This window comes from Ambystoma mexicanum, chromosome 10 (genome assembly GCF_040938575.1).
Source record: "Ambystoma mexicanum isolate Mex_15411 chromosome 10, UKY_AmexF1_1, whole genome shotgun sequence".
NCBI classification, from domain to species: Eukaryota; Metazoa; Chordata; class Amphibia; order Caudata; family Ambystomatidae; genus Ambystoma; species Ambystoma mexicanum.
The window spans coordinates 847,689,358-847,709,737 of NC_090932.1; the positions used below are offsets into that span (position 1 = coordinate 847,689,358).

The following is a 20,380-nucleotide window of genomic DNA, read 5'->3' on the forward strand; positions in this document are numbered from 1 at the left end:
AGAACGACATTTGTGTCATTTGAGAGCTAAATCAAGACATTGCCGCAGGTAGCTACAGTTGAAGCGTTCCCCACTTCCTGTGTCATCATAACTGTTTCCTTTATGGCCTGGAAACCATCATGACAACTGCCATGTTTGTGAATAAGTTTGAGACTAAATGACAGCGGCCAGGAAGGAGTACAAGGATGAGTACTGGCTAGACCTCATACTCACTACAACAGAGCAACAGTGATCCTAATCATAAATGTGAAACAGGCACAGTCACGAGATGTACCTCTTGTACCTTTTGTGGTAACATGGGCCAAGGGCGGACTATAGTCCTAAGAGAGGTATGAATGTGAGACAGTAGTAACCTAAACAGCAATAGCAGAACATTTCCAAAACAAAAGAATGTCCCATTAAGGTTCAATAAAAATATAACTACTTTAATTAAACAAATCAATCATACAACTATAAAAAAAAACACTATAAAAACCCATCCCTGTAAACAAAGATAGAAAATATGAACAAATATATGCATACACTCTGAATACTTTATCACGGAGGAAAAAGGCAAGAATTGCAGTAATGCCATTCAAAAGGATATCTTCTTTAGGGAAAAGATGCGAAAAGGGCCTTAAACAGTCTCTAATTCGTCGGATTGGACCAAGGGCTTGCAATAGTACCTGATTCCAGTACTTTGACAGTGCAACTGGGTCAAACCAGGCTTCGAGATACCATGCTTGCAGATCTAACAGGGTTGGAATGTAGTGAGTCAGCGTCAAGTTGAGTTCCAGTGGTTCAGCAGCAGCAACAAGCTGTTCAGATCGATGGGTCACCAGGAGTGGTTTTGATGATCAAGTGTGGTTTGAAACGCTGAGTTCTGCTGGTGCAAGTCGTTGTGTGACACAATGATCCAGCAGTTTGAGTCGAGCTGCGATGGTAAGCGCTTGTGCTCAAGCTGGTGAGGCGTCAAGGCTGCGCTAGGGTGATGTGGTGTCGAGGCAGTTCGATGATGCAGCAGCTGTTTGAAGGTGAGTGCCGAAGGCAGCACCAAGAGTCATGGCGGTTCAAAAGAGGTGATCACGTTATCAAATGCAGTTCAGAATGGTTAAAGTTATGAAAACAAGAGACCTGGCTGCTTTGGCTCTCTGGATGCTATGAATCCCACTCTAGGGAGAGGTGAGTGCTTTTAATTCACTCCTCTCCTAACATAGGAAGGTTTGCTAGGAGTGCTAGGCCAGGATCTTCAGCAAGGACACCCCCAATGTGCCCTGGGAATAGGTATGGAGCATAGCTTCCTCTGCCATGAAAGACATGTCTTCATCTCTGGCAGAGGGCTTTCTAAAGGACTGGCTCACCCAAAAGGGCCCAAATTAATTGTTCCTGATGTCCTTGAAGGTTAGAAAGTGAAGGAGTGGGAGACCCCCTCTCTAATAGGTTGAAGGCGGCAGGGGATTGGATGAAAGCATGCCTGCTTTAAGAGGTCCAATCCCGTCCTTGAGACAAGTCACCCTAGCCTCCTGATGTCATACCTAGAGTGCCTTTTTCTGCAGGAAGTGCAGGGACAGAAAGGAAAGACAGGCCCAGCGCAAACCAAATGGAGGAATCCGTCCTCAAGTCCACTTGTGCTCTCTGGCTGACCTAACGCCACCCCTCTCTCAGCGTGCAGCTTTAAAGGGTCACTGTGGTGCTACCCCCTAGTGTGAGGCAGGCCTTTGATATGCAAGTGCCTTTTGGATACCTGCTTCCCAGGAGATCTCCTCTTGTGAGCTGCTGGTCCCGACAAGGAGACCTGTGCTTGGTCTCATTTACTGGAATACAGATTCTCAGGCTGATTGAATCCGCGTAGCCTCTCCTAGCTGGTCTGAGCTCACAGGGTTGACACTGCTGTGCTACAAATCAGATGTGGCTTCAGTAATTGTGGGGGCTATCAGGAAGGGTGTATATTTCCAAACTATCCTGCCACCAGGTGATAGTTTAGCACAAACATTATGGTATTGGAACAGAGGTGCAGACTTCAATGCAACCTCTGCACGGCAATGCTTTTGTTGTCACAAGAGCTCCCCAACTGGACAGCTGTACCCCTGGATCTGCTTTTGGCATGGAGTTTAGTGAAAGGGGGTGGGAGGCTGGTTAGCAGACACCCTTTCTGAGATGGATCACCCGCATCATTTTATCATTAATAAAAAGTGAGGCCTTTTACACCATTAGCAGCTGGCAATTCCTCGCAATGTTGGAGCTACATGTATTCTCAGGTCCTTCTGAAGTGGGCAGCAGAGTTTAGTACCTGGGCAGTGGTGGTCAAAGGCTGGTGCGGCACCTGTTATTGCCTCTGTGCCTTAACATGGGTAGGTAGTCATTACCCAATATGTCAGATCACCCATGGCCCTTCTAGCCATGCCGCATTATGAGCTGCCCCATGAAAATCACAGAAACATTTGCACATGTTTAAAGAAGCCAACAGCCTTTTCAAAATTAACTGAATGTTTGATCAATTCCGAAAATGCTGCCGATGCTCTCAATGTTGCTGTTATGGAGAACACTCCTTTGAATTCTGAGTATCGGGATCCATGAATGCTGCCGCGGAGGAGGACGTCCTGGACCACCGCTGACTATGAGGTGCCTGGGCACCCTGAATCGTGCAGTGGTGATAATTACCACGTGCACCACACCCTTTCCAGAATGAGAATGTCAGGACTCGGGGCTAGCTAGCCTTTTGGTTGCAGCCCCTGAGTTTCTATCCGGGCTAGAAACAAAAGACCTAGAGCTATATCCCCCAGCAACGCCTCTGTGTGGCAGTTGATCGGAGCGATCCAAGCGCAGGCAGAAACGACTGATATCACAGCCCACTTTCGGTGTGGGCAGAGGACCCCCCGGACGGGCCCTCAATTTTTGTTTGCCTCCCCAAACCAGGTACGCACCCGCTCGCCAAGCCACCAACTCTCCCGCACGGACTAAGGTCACCCACTTATCTTCTCGCCGCGGATTTCTCTCCTCGTCAGGCGACAACCGCTCCACCGAGCCACGCCTGACTCATGCCCTGGGCTAGCCAGGAAAATGCAGGAGGGGGCTCCACAGAAGATAAGTAAATGTTCCTGTGCAAATAAGTTTGTTCGGGCAGATTCCTGCCACCCATACAATATACATGTGGTTGTGCACGAGGTATTAGAGAGGAGCCTCCTAATTGGTAGCTTAGGTTCAATAAAGGAATTTGCTCCATGGTGTGTGTCTTCTTCTTCGCCCGATGTCCACAGTAATGCAAAAAGCAGGCAGACGGGTAATTTCATGGTCTTCCCTAAGCCCCAAACAGAAATGCTCATGCTCTGCATGACTATTCCTATTCAGTATTGCCAGCCCCAACACAATGGTGGCAATTTACCAAATTAAATTGGCCGCGATATGTGATTTAAGACCCCTCAGTGCCAATGGGTCCAATCGACATGTGAGTGTCAGGAGTATGCTGAACACTTACCTAGATAAGGTGCGGTTGGCTGTGAGTCCTTTGCACCCACAGGAAGTCCTTGTGAGTGCAGGCAAGTCCCCTTTGTCAATCCAGGGACTTGGAGCAGAAGTTAAAGGGGCAAAAATATGCAGGCATTGCCTTCATTTTCTAACATGCAATACACCGTTAATTTCCCGTCAACGCGGGCATTAACTGGCAGTAAAAGCCTTCAATATATATACTGTGCTGTGAACATGCTCAAAAGGTGAAAATGCACCATCCAGAACTTTATTCATGTCTGCATATCCTAAAAGCCTTAAATGCTAAATGTACTGCAGTAGCTAAGAAGCTTGATAATTATTGATTACCAATGGCACGGGTTGGCCGTCATAGAGGCGGTTAATTATTCATGAGGACGACCACCAAAACGATCAGTGAGACTACGAAATATTCCTGTTTACCTGATGTTGTGAGCTCCATGGAAACATAAATTGGGCTACTCAGTGACCAACCCTTTTTTTCTGTCTCAGCCTGCCCAGGGTCTGCATCCTGCAGCTGTCCAGAAGATTGGGATTACGACCCTTGTGATTTCTCGTCATTGACAAAGCTGGCTGGGTCTGATGGGAGTTGTAGTCCAAAACATCTGGAAATACAAGGTTGCAGAACCCTGTTCTAGCTTAACATTAAGTATGTGACTGCCACTTCATGGAAAGCTCACACCCCCTTCCAAACCAATCTTTCCCCACCTTGGACCTGGATCTAAATGTCAGGCAGGTGAATGTGGAAAAACACCTGGGATCAGAAGGGAGTTTGGCATTGTCCGGGGAGGATAGCTCAGCGGCAACGTGTTCGCCTTGGAAGTAGGACGACATGAAGCAACACAGGTTCGATCCCGGGTCCGCGCTTAAGCGCGTTATAAATATGCAACTAAGAAAAAAACAAAAAAAATACTGCTGTGCCATCATGTATTATTATTGGTGAGAAAAGCAGAAAAGTTACATAAAGTATTTTTAAAAAAGTGCACAGTTAAAATGCGCAATTAAAACCGCACTCTTGAATTGGCAAATGATAGCAACAGGAAATAAAAAATACACCCCCGGACCTCATTATTCCTTGCTTATATGTCGCTCACCAAATGGAATTCTAAATTGAGACATACGCGTGACACCACAGGAGTGACATCTCTGGCTACACATTAGTCACAGATGCAACAACAAGGTAAAGGAAACGCACCTGCCGTGTGATTTCTCTGTATGTATTAGTAGAATGACAAGAATTGTTTGTGTTGGCTTTAGTGTGAGGTGTGTCCCTGTTGCCAGGGAGGCTGCCAGATGACTTCGAGGAACTGTAAATCTACCTTTAATTTACCAGTCGCTGATGTCAACAATGCAGTTTTAGAAGACAGTCACGTCCACCGGTGCTCAAGCAAAACACAGCTGTGTAAACTCAACACGTTTTTAAAAAGTACACAAGCATTGCGTTCTTCCAAAGGGTTGGGCAGAAACGTTCAGCGTACACGCGTCGTTAGTACCTGCAGTTGGGCAGAGGGAAATGTAATTACGGAGAATGCCGAGAGTGAACATTCCGTTGCCATGCCAACATCAGACTCAGGAATACGGTTGGCTGGCGCAAGGTGTGCATTCATAAATGTGCTCGGGCACAAGGCCACATTTACACCCGAAGACGTGGAGGATGAGGCCCCCCCCCCCCAGAGTTAGCCAGAAAGGTGCATTTTTGTTTACTCTGCAATACTGCTAACGCTTCATGGTTTTGGCCAACTGCGGCTGCATCCTCGAATACACCTCTTGGTGTCAGATAAGAGCATGCAGACTGTAGCTCACACAGCCAGTCGCTCCAAATCCTCCCACTGCCTGTACCGGGGTCGGCTAGAGGGAGCTTAAGCTCTCTGCCAGAGCTTTTGCATTGATTTCAAAAGCATTCTGCTGCCACCTTGAAAAGATCACGTTTTTGATTGGTCTAGAGGTCAGTTTCTCGCCTGATTACTCGACGCGAACAAACACAACACACATCACCACGTGCCAGATTAACATCCCGTACTCTGGAAAAATACGCAAAGGGGCACACGCTAGATAGCCTGTAAAATGGAAACAAGAAAAAACAAGAAATGGTGCACGAAACGCCCCATGTGTGGCCTAAGCAGCGATGATATTATGAACCCCGGTCCCCGAGAGCCTCGTGAAAAGAAAATAATGCGCGAGTACAATTGATTAAAATGGAGGAAGAGGTCCTGGGTCAATGAACTGACTTGCCACTCAAACAATCAAGCACCCACGGAGATGCACTCGGACAACCAGCCTTTGCACTCACCAGCTCGCCAGGCTCCCTCTTTCCATCTCGCACTGCAGTCTGCACACACCAAGCAGCAAACATTGAGGCAACGGTAGTCTGGCAGTTTGGACAGTGCCCTAACACACACACACACACACACACTTCAGTTTCCCACTTATTCAACCACAGCCCATTCCCACATGCCCACATGTGGTAACTCGTTAGTACCCAACAGCGCTACACACCTGGGTGGTCTGTAGCGGCAGCAGAAAGCACAAAGGCCTAAATGCCTCTGTCCTAGAATTTCACTAGCGCACAAACGAAGGGATCTTCCAGTCTGCACACAACCAGTTTTTAAGGTTTCGCATTTTGACTTTCACTACCCTCCCACTAAATCCAAGGCCCACACTCATGCCAATCCAAGCACCAAAATAGCAGAAGTCACGCTCTGCAAGGCCCTGCTCCATTTCACTATATTTCACATGGAATTGCTTGGTGAGGGATGTCCATTGCATCCGAGCTTTGATCAGGCCATTGCAGTGTTGCCGTGACTGTTTTAATTGGATGTTTTCTTTGTGTAAATTGGACAGAGAAACCTTTGCATTAACTGTAATGAGACATTACATATTGAGAATACTGAGAGATATGAGACTATTGCAAGGGAAATTGGACCAGGAAATCACATGCACATTGCTGAAGGACATCCCAAATGCATTAAGAAGATTCAACAAAAGGCTCTCAGAGACCCAACTAGACAAGGTCAAATAACAATTAATTTCTTGGGAAATCCCCCCTTCCCCTCATCCACTTTACCTACTTAGGACTCATCCAGGAGATCCAGACATTTTTGCTGATAACCTAAAACTTCAGTTCCAAAGAGAAGAAACTGAATACGTCATGAATCTGATGGAGATTGAAGGCTTTAAATATTGGAATGCGGCATCAAAATCCGTCACGCATATGCAAGAATCATTTAGCAAAATACTTCCTCTGGAATCGTAGTCTTGGGAAGATAGCTCAGGGGCGACACGCTCGCCTTGGAAGCAAGACAACAGGGAGCACGATAGGTTCGATCCTCAGGTCTGCGCTCTGGGTATTAAGCGTGTTATAAATAACCTATCATATCATTCAACTTTTACTTTCTACATGTACAAATATTATTGAGAAGTTGGGATTCACTCTTCAGATGATCCCTACAGATATTACGGAATTAAGCGTGTTATAAATAACCTATCATATCATTAGACTTTTACTTTCTACGTGTACAAATATTATTGAGAAGTTGGGATTCACTCTTCAGATGATCCCTACAGATATTACGGGAATTAAGCGTGTTATAAATAACCTATCATATCATTCGACTTTTACTTTCTACGTGTACAAATATTATTGAGAAGTTGGGATTCACTCTACAGATGATCCCTACAGATATTACGGGAATTAAGCGTATTATAAATAACCTATCATATCATTCGACTTTTACTTTCTACGTGTACAAATATTATTGAGAAGTTGGGATTCACTCTTCAGATGATCCCTACAGATATTATGGGAATTAAGAAAGGCAATATTGGGTTGATGGGTGTGAGACTATCGAAACTATGCATAAATGTAGTTCTCTAAATCACCTGAAATTCGAGCATACGTGAGCTACCCATTTACCTAAATACCTATTTCCCCAATAGTAAAATTTGTGATATGCTCATGCGATTCAGACTCAATATTTTACCTACAAGGACGATCAAATTTAGATGGGGTTTGCTTAACCCGGCCTCTACTTGTCTCAATTGTAAGGTTGTGGACTGCATTGAGACTTTGCAGCATGTTGTGATTAATTGCCCTGCACTTTAAAAGGATGAAATACTTTAGACATTTCCATTTTAGGACTGATTTCATTGACTGTGATGTTTTGTGGTATTATTTCTTGCAGGAACATTCTTATCAAGCGCTATTTGCACTTTACCAATTTATGAATGATATTCAATTGAATTTAGATGATGGTTTGAAACGATAGCTGTATTTTATTCTTTCCTTTTCTAAATTAAATCTTCTTACTGTTTTTTATTGTAATGATATGTGAAAGCTCATTTGTTTTACTGCAACACGATAAAAAAAAACAAATTAGACATTTCTGCCATCCAACGGGTTCTTCTTATTTTTATGATCATTTGCAAGGCATGGTTATCTGTGGTTTCTCCAGAGCAGCAGTTGTATCAGTGAATCCATGCTCTCGCGTCTGGCCACTTAATCGTCTGGTGTAAGTGTCCTGCTGCCATGTTACTTGTCTGTGTAGGTCTGATTGACAGACTGCATTCAAGTGGCTGTGAATGCGAGTTTGCGATCCCGCATGTGGTGACTGTGATGCACATGGCGTTCAACACTTGTGGTCTTTGGCTAGTTTTTTTTTATTTTTAAAGTGAAGGGGAAGACAGGGGTACACCACCCTGAAACACGCATGGGGCCCATTGTTACATCATCAGGAACTCATCAAGACGCGAGCTCATGCATGCATTGCATTTAGGACTAGTCTACATAGTTTTGAAGGGAGAGAAATCCTCAGTGCAGTGCTTCTAGGACCATGTTACTTTCTCCCTCATTGTTACTCTGCTTTGTCACGGGTTAAGGACACATGCTCCTTGAACGAACACATTTGATTTGCCCTGGGATTTCTCTTTTGCTATTCGATGCCTGCACCTGACTTGGGGTTCTCTTTAAATCCATTGGGTAAGTAACTGTGGTCATTATCTAGTACATCAGTCTCAGTACTGTTCATCTCCTGCAGGCAGACTCTGCTCACCCAAAGCGTTGGATACCTTTTGATGTTACTTGTTCCTTTGAATATCAGGAACCCCCTCTCCCCCCCCGCACTCCAACCAGATTGCAGGTAGTAGCATTGTGTGGCTCATTCAGAGTTTGCTCTGCGTAAAAAGGTGGTGGTAATTCAGTTACCGTCACTTTTTTGGGTACTAACGGAATTACCTCACTTTTTTCCTCACACCGTCAAGTTACATGTTATGGCAGAATTACCACTGGTGGAATCACTGTGTGGTAATTCTGCTGATTTGTTTTAGGTAAAGTGGAGGATTCATCTCCAGGTAAATCCTCAAATCCTCCTCCAAAAATTAGCAGAATTACCACGCGGTAATCCTGCCAGTGGTAATTCTGCCAAAATTCCTCCATAAATTGGGAATAATACAACCCTACCACTTGTAATTCCATGGTAAATCCACGGGACCAAGTGGCTATAATGGATATCATTTTCTGGCAGTTATTCGGTGGAATTTCCACGGCATTACTGCCAAACTCAGAATGAGCCCCTATTTTTGTTTGCCTATACATTTCAAACATTCCTTTCATCCTCGACTTGGGTATTCTAATCGTGTGAGTTTGTGATTTGGTAGATGGTTCTGAGGATTGTCTTCATAGGATTGTGGTCATGAGTGTCCGCCATGGTGTCAGCCATGGAAGACCACTGGTTGCTCTTGATAGTCACCATGGTATTCCTCAGGGTTTTAACAGCTAGTTAGTGCACTAATCTGCCACAAAGTAAACAATCAACCTACACCCAATGTAAACAGTTCCCTTGCGAGGGAACCAACTTTAGTGTTTGCCACAAACAACTCCCAGCGCTTGCTGGTGAAAATTCCAGGGCATATTAAGCACTGTCCTTTCACCACCACCCACCATGAAAGTTGGAGGAACAAGGGAGATGGTAGGCACTGATGTGGGGTTCTTACTTATAAATTAATTAGATGGTGGCTTAAGGAGTGGGAATGAGGTAACCACTGTCAGCCTGTGTGCATTTTGATTAAGACTATCAAACGATGGATGGGGGGAGTCAAGTGTAACTCCACTAGTCTGCTGGAAGGAAGAAAATAGTGATGATGCTTGTCGGCCTCCACGCAACCATTCCCCCCCCCCCCACCCCCTGTCATTCCTTCAGCTCCTCCAACCACTGCTCAGAAGAAATGCTTTTCAAGAACAAGTAAAGAGATGCAGTCAGCGCCTCAAAAATCAGAAACCAGCAAAAATATAAAATATGCACAAATGCAGCCATCAAAACCATTTCAAAAATAATAGCAGACCGTTCCCCATCCCATTAGTCACATTTTTCAGTGATAGGTGGACAAATGGCCAAAAACACTGTGCAATAAGTACACCAAAACCCTAAGGAAAAATGGAATAAACTAAAAGGAAAAAGACCAACCCAAATCCCCAATATTTTTGTTGCTCAAATAATTAAAAAGACAATCGAAACATGTTGTTCTGTACTGGGGCAGAACCATATTTCAATGTAAATGTGGAGGCACCTATTAAAAAGACAGAACACTGTTTAACAGAAAATAAATGTCCACATATTTTCCTTAGCTGTCGATGTATACCGACTATAAATGTGTGCACCTGTTGCGAGATTATGTAACATTTGCACAGCGTCAAAAGAAATAGGCAAAAGCACTTAGCCCGACAGTTATGACGTATAGGTAATACAGAATGGAGCAAGCAGATTTTGAAACAATCCTAGTTATCTGCATAAGTTAAAAAAAAAAAAGAAAAAAAAAGAAATGTGTTTACTACCGCTTCGTTTTTGACCTAATGAAAATATTTTCAGATGATAGGAGTTTGGGCAATACCAGTTTGCTCCGTTCCATATGATACAAAAAGCAAATTAGTGTTACATTGATTTGCTCCATCCTTGCGAAAATGCAAAGTTTAGTTAATGTGACCTCTAGTATCAGAAGCCCCAGCTGTTTCCTTAGTCACAGAAACTTCCCTAATGGAATCTATTCCAATGAATAGATCATTCCAGAGGCTGCTGCTTCATCTGAACCCAGAAACACTGGTCGTCCACTAGCCACAGATAATTTCCTCAATGTTTTATGTGAACATAGACTCCAAAATGCCAATTGTTCCATTGTTTGCTGCTGGAGACAGGAGACAGAATGCAGCCCCAAATGGCCAGTACGTTCTATAACAAATCACCAACTTGTTGTAACTGACATGGCAGTTTCTGCTGGACCTTGTTTTACAGCTAATGCTGTGATTAATCATCCATTGGATATTGACCTTGTATAGTTTCCAGTCTAATCAGGGATCTCATCTGTAGTCCTTAAATGGCTTCCCCTCTTCTCGAGACAGATGGTTGTGTTGCGATATTCTTTACCCACTGCCGCCGTGAGCTAATTCCCCTTTCTGTCATCTTTACTTCGGTCCTGATTTTTTTAGTCATCTGAAAATGCAGCTTTGCCTTTTACATGTGCATGGAACACACAGACACATTCTTTTGCATTCGAATGTCGGCGATGATCCTCCCGCACCACCTATGATGGCCTGCATTACTAGCAAGCTAAGCTGTAATGCTTCCAAAATGGAGATGCTGGTGCAAGACAAGCAACTCTCCAGTCAAAGGAAATACAAGTTATTTCAATGACAAGTCATCATCCGTCACCAATGGATATTGTGAGGGGTCCGTTATGCAAGGCAAACAACTCCTTGTGGTTTTCTCACTATTAGACATTTTATTGACATTGAAAAGTGCAAAGAAAACCTAGCTAAACCTACTGTACCAAGGAGTTCCCTACCTCGTCTAGGTTCTAAGGGAAATTCTTCTGGCATACACAAAACTGGGCCTCACACTAAACACCAAACATTCATAGTAAATTCTAAACAATATAAATAAATGATTACCAAAAAACCAGTGACTTGGAAAACCTTCACCTGTCCTCGGTAGATCCGTTTCCCAGGATTGTCCAAAGTGAATCTCTCCAAGTGTTCACAAAGAAGAGTAAAGTCTTGGACTAGTTCTTGCCAGTTCCAAAAGAATCAAAAGTTTCCCCAAACAAAAATCCACTGGTAACAGTTCTTTATCTGTCTGTTGAAATGTTCCCCTTCCAATTCCAGCAAAGAAAACAGCACCAATGGTAATCCTGGATAACCTCCTTCCAGTTCAAAGACAAAAGTATGATTTCTACTTCAACAACTGTCCATATGTTCGTAACTTCTGTGTCTTTAGTATAACTTGTCAGGATGCTTCTTCTTAGGGTGGTGCCTTCCTTTCGACAACCCCCTTCTACTATTGTCACTGGAGAGGCAGGCTTCTTTGCTCTACAGTGTGCTACTGTTCGGCCACCTTCAATACAAAGTTCTCAGACAATATTATAGACAACCACAGTTCTGCTAGTTCTGCTTCAACTTGGACCTTTATGACTGTCTTACTGCTACCAATATAATCTGCCTTTGCTTCCAGACTCCTCCTCCTCTCAGCTTCAACAGTCCAAGCATGACTTCTTCTGGATGTCACATGATTCAGGCTTCACAAGAGAAACAGATTTAGGTACACACGACTACTCTTTGATGGAGATTTTATCTTCAAAGAACCATAAGGACTTGCTTTTCCTTGCATTCATACAGAGTGATACTTTGACTCTGGTCGGGAATCACAATTATCCATATGCAACCTCTTTTTGATGTAATCGTTCTTATAACAATTTGTGAAAGTCAGCTTTAACCTGCCAAGTGATTTAGAACAGCGTTGTCCTTCTTAATTGGAGACATGTTACCACTCCGGTAAAGTTATTTATTTCAACAATGGAAGATGGAAACCTTTTCATTTACGCGAGCACTCTGACTTGCATTAAATGTGTGCGTGATACATTTCCTTTGTTGTTAAGACTTTTCACGGCAACAAAACTTCTACTCGCTCCCACTTCTCCGCAAGTTATAATTGAGCTGCTAACAAATTACCGGCAAGCGGTTTTCAGTGAATCGGCGTACAGAGCTTCACTCGCCAGCTCCAGAATCACTGCGGTTGTCGGCGCTTCCACTGGTTGACTTTTCTTTCTGCTACTACTACTTCAGGACTCTTGGGACCCGCAACTCTCTGCAGCATGGGTGCCTCAGGTCTGGCCTCGACCTCAGGGAGTCTCCTTCACTCCTCTGCACCTCCGCTTTCTTCTGTATACATGCCTCGTGTTGCAGCACAATCTCGGCTCTGCAGACACAGCTACTAGGCGCACCTGCAAAGACCTTTAACTACAGCACATCTCTCTCAGTGCAGCCATGGCCAGACACAGGACCAAATCAGAACCTGCACGTGATATCTGCTCTTCTCTCATCCCGGTGCACCTTAAGTGTTCACACTTCCTCTTGAACTGCCAGCCTCATGCTCTTCTCCTTTTGCTACTACTGCCAGCCTTTTAGCTTCTGTTCCAGCTCATTCCTTCAGCTCCTTCCTGCTGCAGCCTTTTAAACCACTCAGGTGGGGCAAATAAATTCAGGTGCAGGCCCTTAGTGTTAATTGCCTGACCGTGGAAAATGCTTTTAGGCCTACGTGCCTGTCCTACACATCTGCATGCCTCCTGAGCCCTTGTCTTTGTCACAGTCCCTGTGGTATTATGGGACTTGTAGTTCTCTTTAGTGAACTTAGGTTTTTCCACTTCTTTTCCACTTTTAAGGGTAGTTTTAATTCCCTCAGTATGTTTAGAAGAGAGATTGTGGTGTTTAATCTTATTAGAGACACATTTCCGTCACTCCTTTTGGCATACCTTTGGCATTGAGGAATTGAGAAAGTGTTTATTTTTAGGGATACACAAGACCTTTTCTTTTGAAATAATATGTTGCAGGGTTACAACCTTGGAGTTCACCATTTCAGTCTTACTGGGACGTGGAGATAAATTAAAGTGACAACAATTCAGAACCTCCTCTGACATGGTGGAAAGAGTATCCCTCTCAAAGGAAAGATACTGTGCCTCCTCCCATGGAATCTCCCCACTACCCTGGGCCTTGTTTCCACACCCAGGTGATCCTCCCGCCATACACCACCCCCAGGATTGGGATCAGGAAGCATCTGCCCTCTCCTGGCACCTGGGAGGGGACTTTAGGCAGGGCTTTGGTGAGGGATCCGTAGAATTCCCCACAGTATGGGAAAATACATTAGCTTTCTTATGGGTGATAATCAGTGGTCCAATAGGTGGAAGCAGTTGTAAGGCCCCGTTTCTTAGCAGGGGTTCCTGCAAAGGGTCCCTTTCTATTTTGACTTTCCCACAAGAGTGTCAGCAATTAACCTGTTAATCTCAGGAATTTGAGATAACTGCATCAGTTTCAACCATGGGCTTCCTCAGGACCAGACATGAAGATTGAAGAAGATGCATACTACAGCAGCTCAGCAGCTGTTTAGAGTCAATATAAATGGAACATATAACCCTCTATTTAAATAGCTTACATTGACTTCCCCTATAGATGGCAGATCTTGCTTTGATCCATTTTTGCTTCATGTTTTATTGGTTGTGGTCCTTTGTTTCTGGTCGACAAGTGTGGCCAGTTATCATGCAGGCAAGTGCTAAAATGGGAGCCTAGATATTTGTCCAAATCTCATGCTTACAAAAATCCTATGGTGGGTGACTAACAATTCCCAGCAGTGCTTGATGGTTTCTGGAATGGCCTGCCACTGCTGCCCACAATCTGGGTGACCATATGAAATTAAACCCACAGCAAAAGGCGTTGTTGAGGCAACAGCGGACAAACAACCAAAACTGACAGAAAGTAACAAGTAAGTAAAATTGTAGGAATAATATTCAACTCCAATGTAACCTTTCACCCACAGGTCAACCCACTCACCAGAAATGTGCACTTTGAGCTTTATCTGATGAAAACAATCATCCCAAATTGAACACAAGCACAATTGATGTGGTGAGAGCATTAGTCCCTTCCCATCTGTTGCAACTGTCTGTATACAGGTCTACAAGATATGCCAACTGCAATTACTCAAAAACAAGGCAGCAAGACCAGCATAAAGCAGAGACAACATTATACCATCACGGAAAGATCTCTACTGACCACCCCCACTCGAACAAAGGATTAAATCCAAGACTCAAAGACACAGCAAACACACTGGCATGAGGGTCCACAATACTTCTCTTACCACTTCAAGTGGCAAACCCCTCAGATCAATTACAAACCAAATCAATGTGCAGCCACCAAAAAGTGAATAACAGGGACAGTGTTGCTATCTATCCAGGCCTCCAGCTCTGGAACATGTTACCCCTGCGAACTGAGACAACAAAAACGTGTCTTGAAATACAAGAAGGCAATAAAATAAAGTGCTAAGAGACATTCACACAACCAGAACCCAACCGATCACAGACATCAACCACCTCAAAGGCACACTTTAATTTCACAGGTCATGCCAGGACTCCCTTTTCATTTGTTTATTCATAAATTGTAAATGTTTACATACCAGACACAGGAATGTTGGCTTTGTGGAAGCCGCGAATGGGCCTACATGACCTCACAAACGTGATGGCCTCACCCACATCCTTTGTTACCATTGCTCCTTCTCGGGAACCACTCAAAGCCCAGACTGCAACCTTGCACCACCACACTGAAGTTTGCATGCGGTGCATTTAAATTACATACACTAGGCAACACTACGGCTCCTCCATCTAAGTTTACATACTTGCACATGGAAGCTACCTTGTCAGCAATTCGTTCAATTCTAAATCCTTTATCGTTGTTACCACCGGTAAGGCCAGCCTGTTGTAAAAGCTATTTATGTACCTGCAAATTTATAGGGAGCGGTATATTCATCCCCAAACATTCTGCCTCTTGGGTATTTCTTACCAAAGCAAACCCCTTACTCTATAGACAGTTTCAATAATAACAGAGCCCAAAGGCTCAGCAGGCCCCGCTCACCACTGGAGCATTAACATCCCACTATGGAATGTCTCAACTGGCAGTCTCCAAGCACTTACTTATTTTATTTGTTGCTGTTCTGTAAGGTGCCCATTGCAAGACCTTTGCTTTGGGGCTACCCAAGAGGTGAGGTGAAGGGGGGGGGGGCATGACTCAGTGTACAGAGAGGCAGAACAAGTAATGTGATCGTTCACAGTCATTGGGGCCTTCCAGGAGGCGTAAAGTGCTAAGGAGGGTGAGAAGTGCAAGAGTAAAAGTTCCCTGTCAACAGGTGTAGACATCAGGGTTTGTAGGTGCAGAGATCAAAGACCTTGGCATTCTGGCTCCTGGTGACTTTCTGGCATTCTTGATGAGACTTGAAACATAATAGGTTGGTCAGATAACACAGCGCGTACAGCACTCGCTTTGAAATCCGGGCAGAGCCTGCCGACGAAGGTTCGAATCCTGGTAAGGCCGAAAATAATAAACAGCGCTCAGATGCCTGAGGGTTCGTAGCACCATATAAATGCAAATTATTATTAAGTGCCAGAGATCTTGCAGTGACGTGGACTCTGTCACCCCTGGTTGTGGAGGCTTAGTTAGATGGAAACATCTTCAGAGAGATGGTGGATCCTGCCCTCATCTAAACAGCCAACAGTGGCTCGACCAGGGTGAAGTTTTGAGGACTGGAGTGAGAAGCAGAAGAGGTTTCAGAAGTGATAGAATGTATGACCTTTAAAGTTCTTACCATAATAGCATAAACATTCCTTGCCCGGCATGAAACATGTCCCAGAAGCCTGTGCATGGACATCAGCACCAAGGGCTAGTAATTTTGTCACAGTTTCAACATCTTGCTTCAGGATTGCAATATGGAGGGCAGTTTCACCTGAAAGAAATTTACATTTTTGTCAGCACTTTTCTTTAAGACATAGGTTTAAAAATAGAAGGTTATGGCAACATAGGTTGGAAGGCTGGTGGTGGACGCCTAAATAGTACATCAAATCCTCCCATTTCAGGGAGGAGGTATAATCCAGTGGCTTCATCGCTGCCCTTGGATTTTAATCTCAGATTCTGCACTTGACCAAACTTTGTGTGATTCGGAGCAAATCACTTCAGCTCACTGCGCATTTAACTGAAAATATTTGTACATAAAACAATCATGTGCGCTGTATAATAATAATGTTGTTGTAAACCTTTATTCAGTGTGAACCATCAGGCAGAAAATACAAAGTCCAGAAGAAAACACATAAACCCAACAATGGCAGGATAAAATTCATAGTACGCAGTGGAGAATACATTATCTTTCGAGCAGTCTAAAAACTTAAAACATTATTTCATTTAAATACCAGATTGGGTCTTAAAGTGCTGGTGCAGAGAACGCATAAGAATCAACATATGAGAATTATAATATTAATAAATCATTTCTTAGATAGTGCTACACCCATAGGCCTCAGAGCACTGAAATAAATGAAGACATTATTATTCCCACAACGTGATACTCAATTTATCGAGAAGGATGAAAGGCTGAGTTGCCTCTGAAGGGATTCGAACCTGCCACATCAGGCTGCACAAAGGTATCAGGGGTGAGCGCTCATATCACTGTCATGTGGGACCGGATATTGTATAGTGTCTCAATTACACATTCCACCCAGCCTCCACATCACATTCTGATTTGTGTATTGTGTTTCGGACAGAGCTCGACCATCACACTGTTCTACGCACAGCATGTCAGGTTCGAGTTGCTCCTGCTAAAATAAACGTTCTGGTGAAAGGGCTCCTCTGCTCCTTGGAACAAGGCCTGTGCTATAACAAATAGCTTCAAATGGCTCCTTCAATCCCCACGAAAACAGTCCTTCCTGGCAACTACTCAAACTAGATGGCAATATTAGCTTGTCCTAAATGGGTGAGGGGCGCCTATTTTGCGGGGGCCAGGCTAGCCCTTGCTTACTGTGGTATGGCATTTTTCACTGGGCATTCGTCAAAAAGCAAGCATGATGTGCTATTATATGACTGGATTGGCATTTTGGTGCAGCCAGTTTGCATTTTGTGCTTTCGCATTTTAATGGCAAAGCCAAATAGAGCATGTTCATAGGTTGCGGTACTACCAAATATTTGCAGAACCAGCGTAGACATATTTTCTTATAGTATCATTAATGGCCTTTTGTGCAAAGCACACATGAGTACATTCTTTTATGGGAATTCAGGCACATATTGGTGCAGCCAGAATGGAAATGTATGGGCACATCTAGCATGAACATGTTTTATACTGGCATGCACTGTGGGCAAAGGCAACAAGAAAATACATTGGGAAATACTCCCGTGCACTGTTGGCAAATTGCTTGATTTTTTTACGAGTTGCCCTAGAAAACCAACTGCAAATTCCCTGGCTTTTTACCAAATAATTCTTTAAATATGGTGTAAAATGCACCATTCAACCCATTATTCAGACATTATCCTCGGGGGTGGACCTCCACAGACCCTTCTTGGTTGATTTGAGCTCCCTCGCTACACTCCATTGCTCTGGCATATTTGGGGGAAATATTGACCCCCTCTAATTACAAAACTGGGTAGCCGGTTCTGCTAGGTGGGACAGCTCATGAAAGAGGGAAGCGACTCATTTAAACACATTTTAAGTTTTCTGATCTGGAAATAAGCTGCCAGTAACGTTGTTTACCTGCACCCTTCCGGACTGGCAAACTATAAGTCTGCTTGTAGGGGCTGTGATCTACGGGCAGGTCTGACCTGCCAGTAGATCAGGCCCCTACTGACAGGTAATTGTCGGGTTTACCGGTGCCTGTGATGGCGTTAACCCAGTCCTATGGGCCTCCGAGGGAATGGGGAGTGACCGGCGTCTACGCTGCCCGTAATATCCGGGTAACACCAGGATATCAGGCAGCAGAATTACTGGTCCGATACCAGGGAATTTATAGTGATCCCCATTGACTTGGAGACGGTTAATGGGAGTGCACAAATGCCATCATGAGGACTGTATTGTTCTTCATTAAGTAAATTAATAAAATAATACAGCCGATGACAAATCAAAATAGTGGGGCCCAAACTAATTTATAAATGTGTGTGCTAACATCATCTTCTTACCAATGGCTGGCCTAACTCGTTGCTAGACCTTAGAGTAGCAGAGTAGTTGCAAGGTGCCATTTGAGTCGCAGGAGGATGATTCCACTAACCGCATTCATCTGTTATTTATTTCGAAAAGCCAGAAAGAAATTGGAGAGTTGCTGTTATACACATTGTAGAGAGAAGGTCAGCTCAAACAAAGAGTGGTTGCTGCCATGGCCTCATACCATGTATTGGATATTTGTAGAGAGCCTTTTAGTGATGGGTAAAAGGCCCTAGGATCTTTAGTAATATCTAAAACTGGAAATGACTATGTACACTGCTGTGATGCCACAGGAGATTCTAATGCCTGTAGGCATCTTCTACCACCAACTAATTAATGGTGGGTCCAGAATCTATGAGGACACAGATCTCACTGCTATCTGCCACAGTCACATCTTGTGTTGCATTAAAGGCAACTAACTCAACTTTAATGGATCCATTTGGAAATACATGTACAGAGTGCCAGAGGAATAAAGGGCGATTATTTCCTAATCGCAAAAAGTACCCATACTCCGTATGGGTCCTATAGACAGACATGATAACACTCATCAATTGTTGGAAATCAATGATATTGTAGGGCGCAGTTCAGAGTCTATTATTTATTTTTAAATGTTTTTATTGGAATTTATCATCTGTCAACATCTCTTATTGCATGATTGCTTTCCACTCTGAAGTAAAATGCACTGAGAATGGGTGCGTATGGCTGGCTTGCATAACCCAGAGCAGTCTTGGAGAGGAGGCGAGAGTCGACATGCTGCAGCAGAGTTTATTTATTGGGTATTTATAATGTGCCTATACAGCAAAAGGGGTTTCAAGGTGCAAGTGGGACCTTCTGTGCGCCCTCGCCACCCGTCGCCCCACCCTGGCACGTTTCAGTGCTTTGCGGTGGAAATATCTCAGAAACGGTGCGTCCTAGGGCCTTGGAACGTGGGTTTAAGGTCCCATAGGTATTTGTTCCTTGCATTGAGATGCTTAAAATTAGCTTTTTCCGGTCTTCCTACAACCGCACTGATGTTTTGCAGACTTAAGGCAACCGTCTCGTGTGACAGGGCTGAAATCTGGGGAAAGGGTGGGGTGTCCAAATGTCATGTAGACAATAGTCTATACAAAAAGCTGCTCTATGGGGATACTGCAACTACTTAAAATGACACTCCAGCCTTACATGCACCTCCCCTGCTCTCCTGTCACAGCTCTGCTCGGACCACACCTTTGTTTTTTTTAATTTATTTGAACTTGTGCAAAAACCATAACTCGGGTCTGTTTCAGTATCAACAAACAAAAATCTACATGTAAAACACATTAATACACATTAGGTGGGGGTAAGTAGCTGAGGCAAAAATGTACTCATGCCCAGAAACAACAATGTTTCCTGGGCACCTCAAATGAACCCATTGCGTGTACTTGAGGTCTTTCACGTGAAAAACTTTAAACTCCAGCAGAGTTGTTTACACATTGTTTCATTACACTTGATGCTCCTAATTCAGTCCTCTTGCTCTATCCACACTTTCTCACAGCCCATCCTTGTGCGGTGCTTGTGTAGACCTTCAAAAATAGTGGTTTCTCAAATGCCACCCTGTACAATGTCCAATTGAATTAGTCAACACATCTACGTTTTGGCCCAATGGTCTAATTGGTATCCCATGTCTAATACAGGAGAGCATCCTCTATTTTTGCCGGGCCTTCTTCAGGACAGGTTCCAACCCCTCTTCTTTTCATTGATAACTGTGTGTTTTCATTAAAACAACACCCCCTTCTTCACAGCTAAACTCCTTGGAGCCTATTCATGGCACCACTGATGGCGCAAACCGCTTTTATATTTGTGACTTCAGCTCACAAAGAATTCTCTTCACTTTCATTTAGTTTATGATCATGTGGGGCGTATGT

At 43.9% G+C, this 20,380-nt stretch overlaps 1 protein-coding gene across 1 annotated transcript in view; it reads right to left on the reverse strand.

Moving 5' to 3' along the window:
• LOC138491791 (transient receptor potential cation channel subfamily V member 6-like) overlaps positions 1 to 20,380 on the reverse strand; it is a 372,724-nt gene that overhangs the window by 290,987 nt on the left and 61,357 nt on the right. The window contains exon 4 of the mRNA XM_069618499.1: positions 16,128 to 16,265. Coding sequence (XP_069474600.1) covers positions 16,128 to 16,265 — 138 coding nt within the window. The remainder of the gene's footprint in view (positions 1 to 16,127; positions 16,266 to 20,380) is intronic.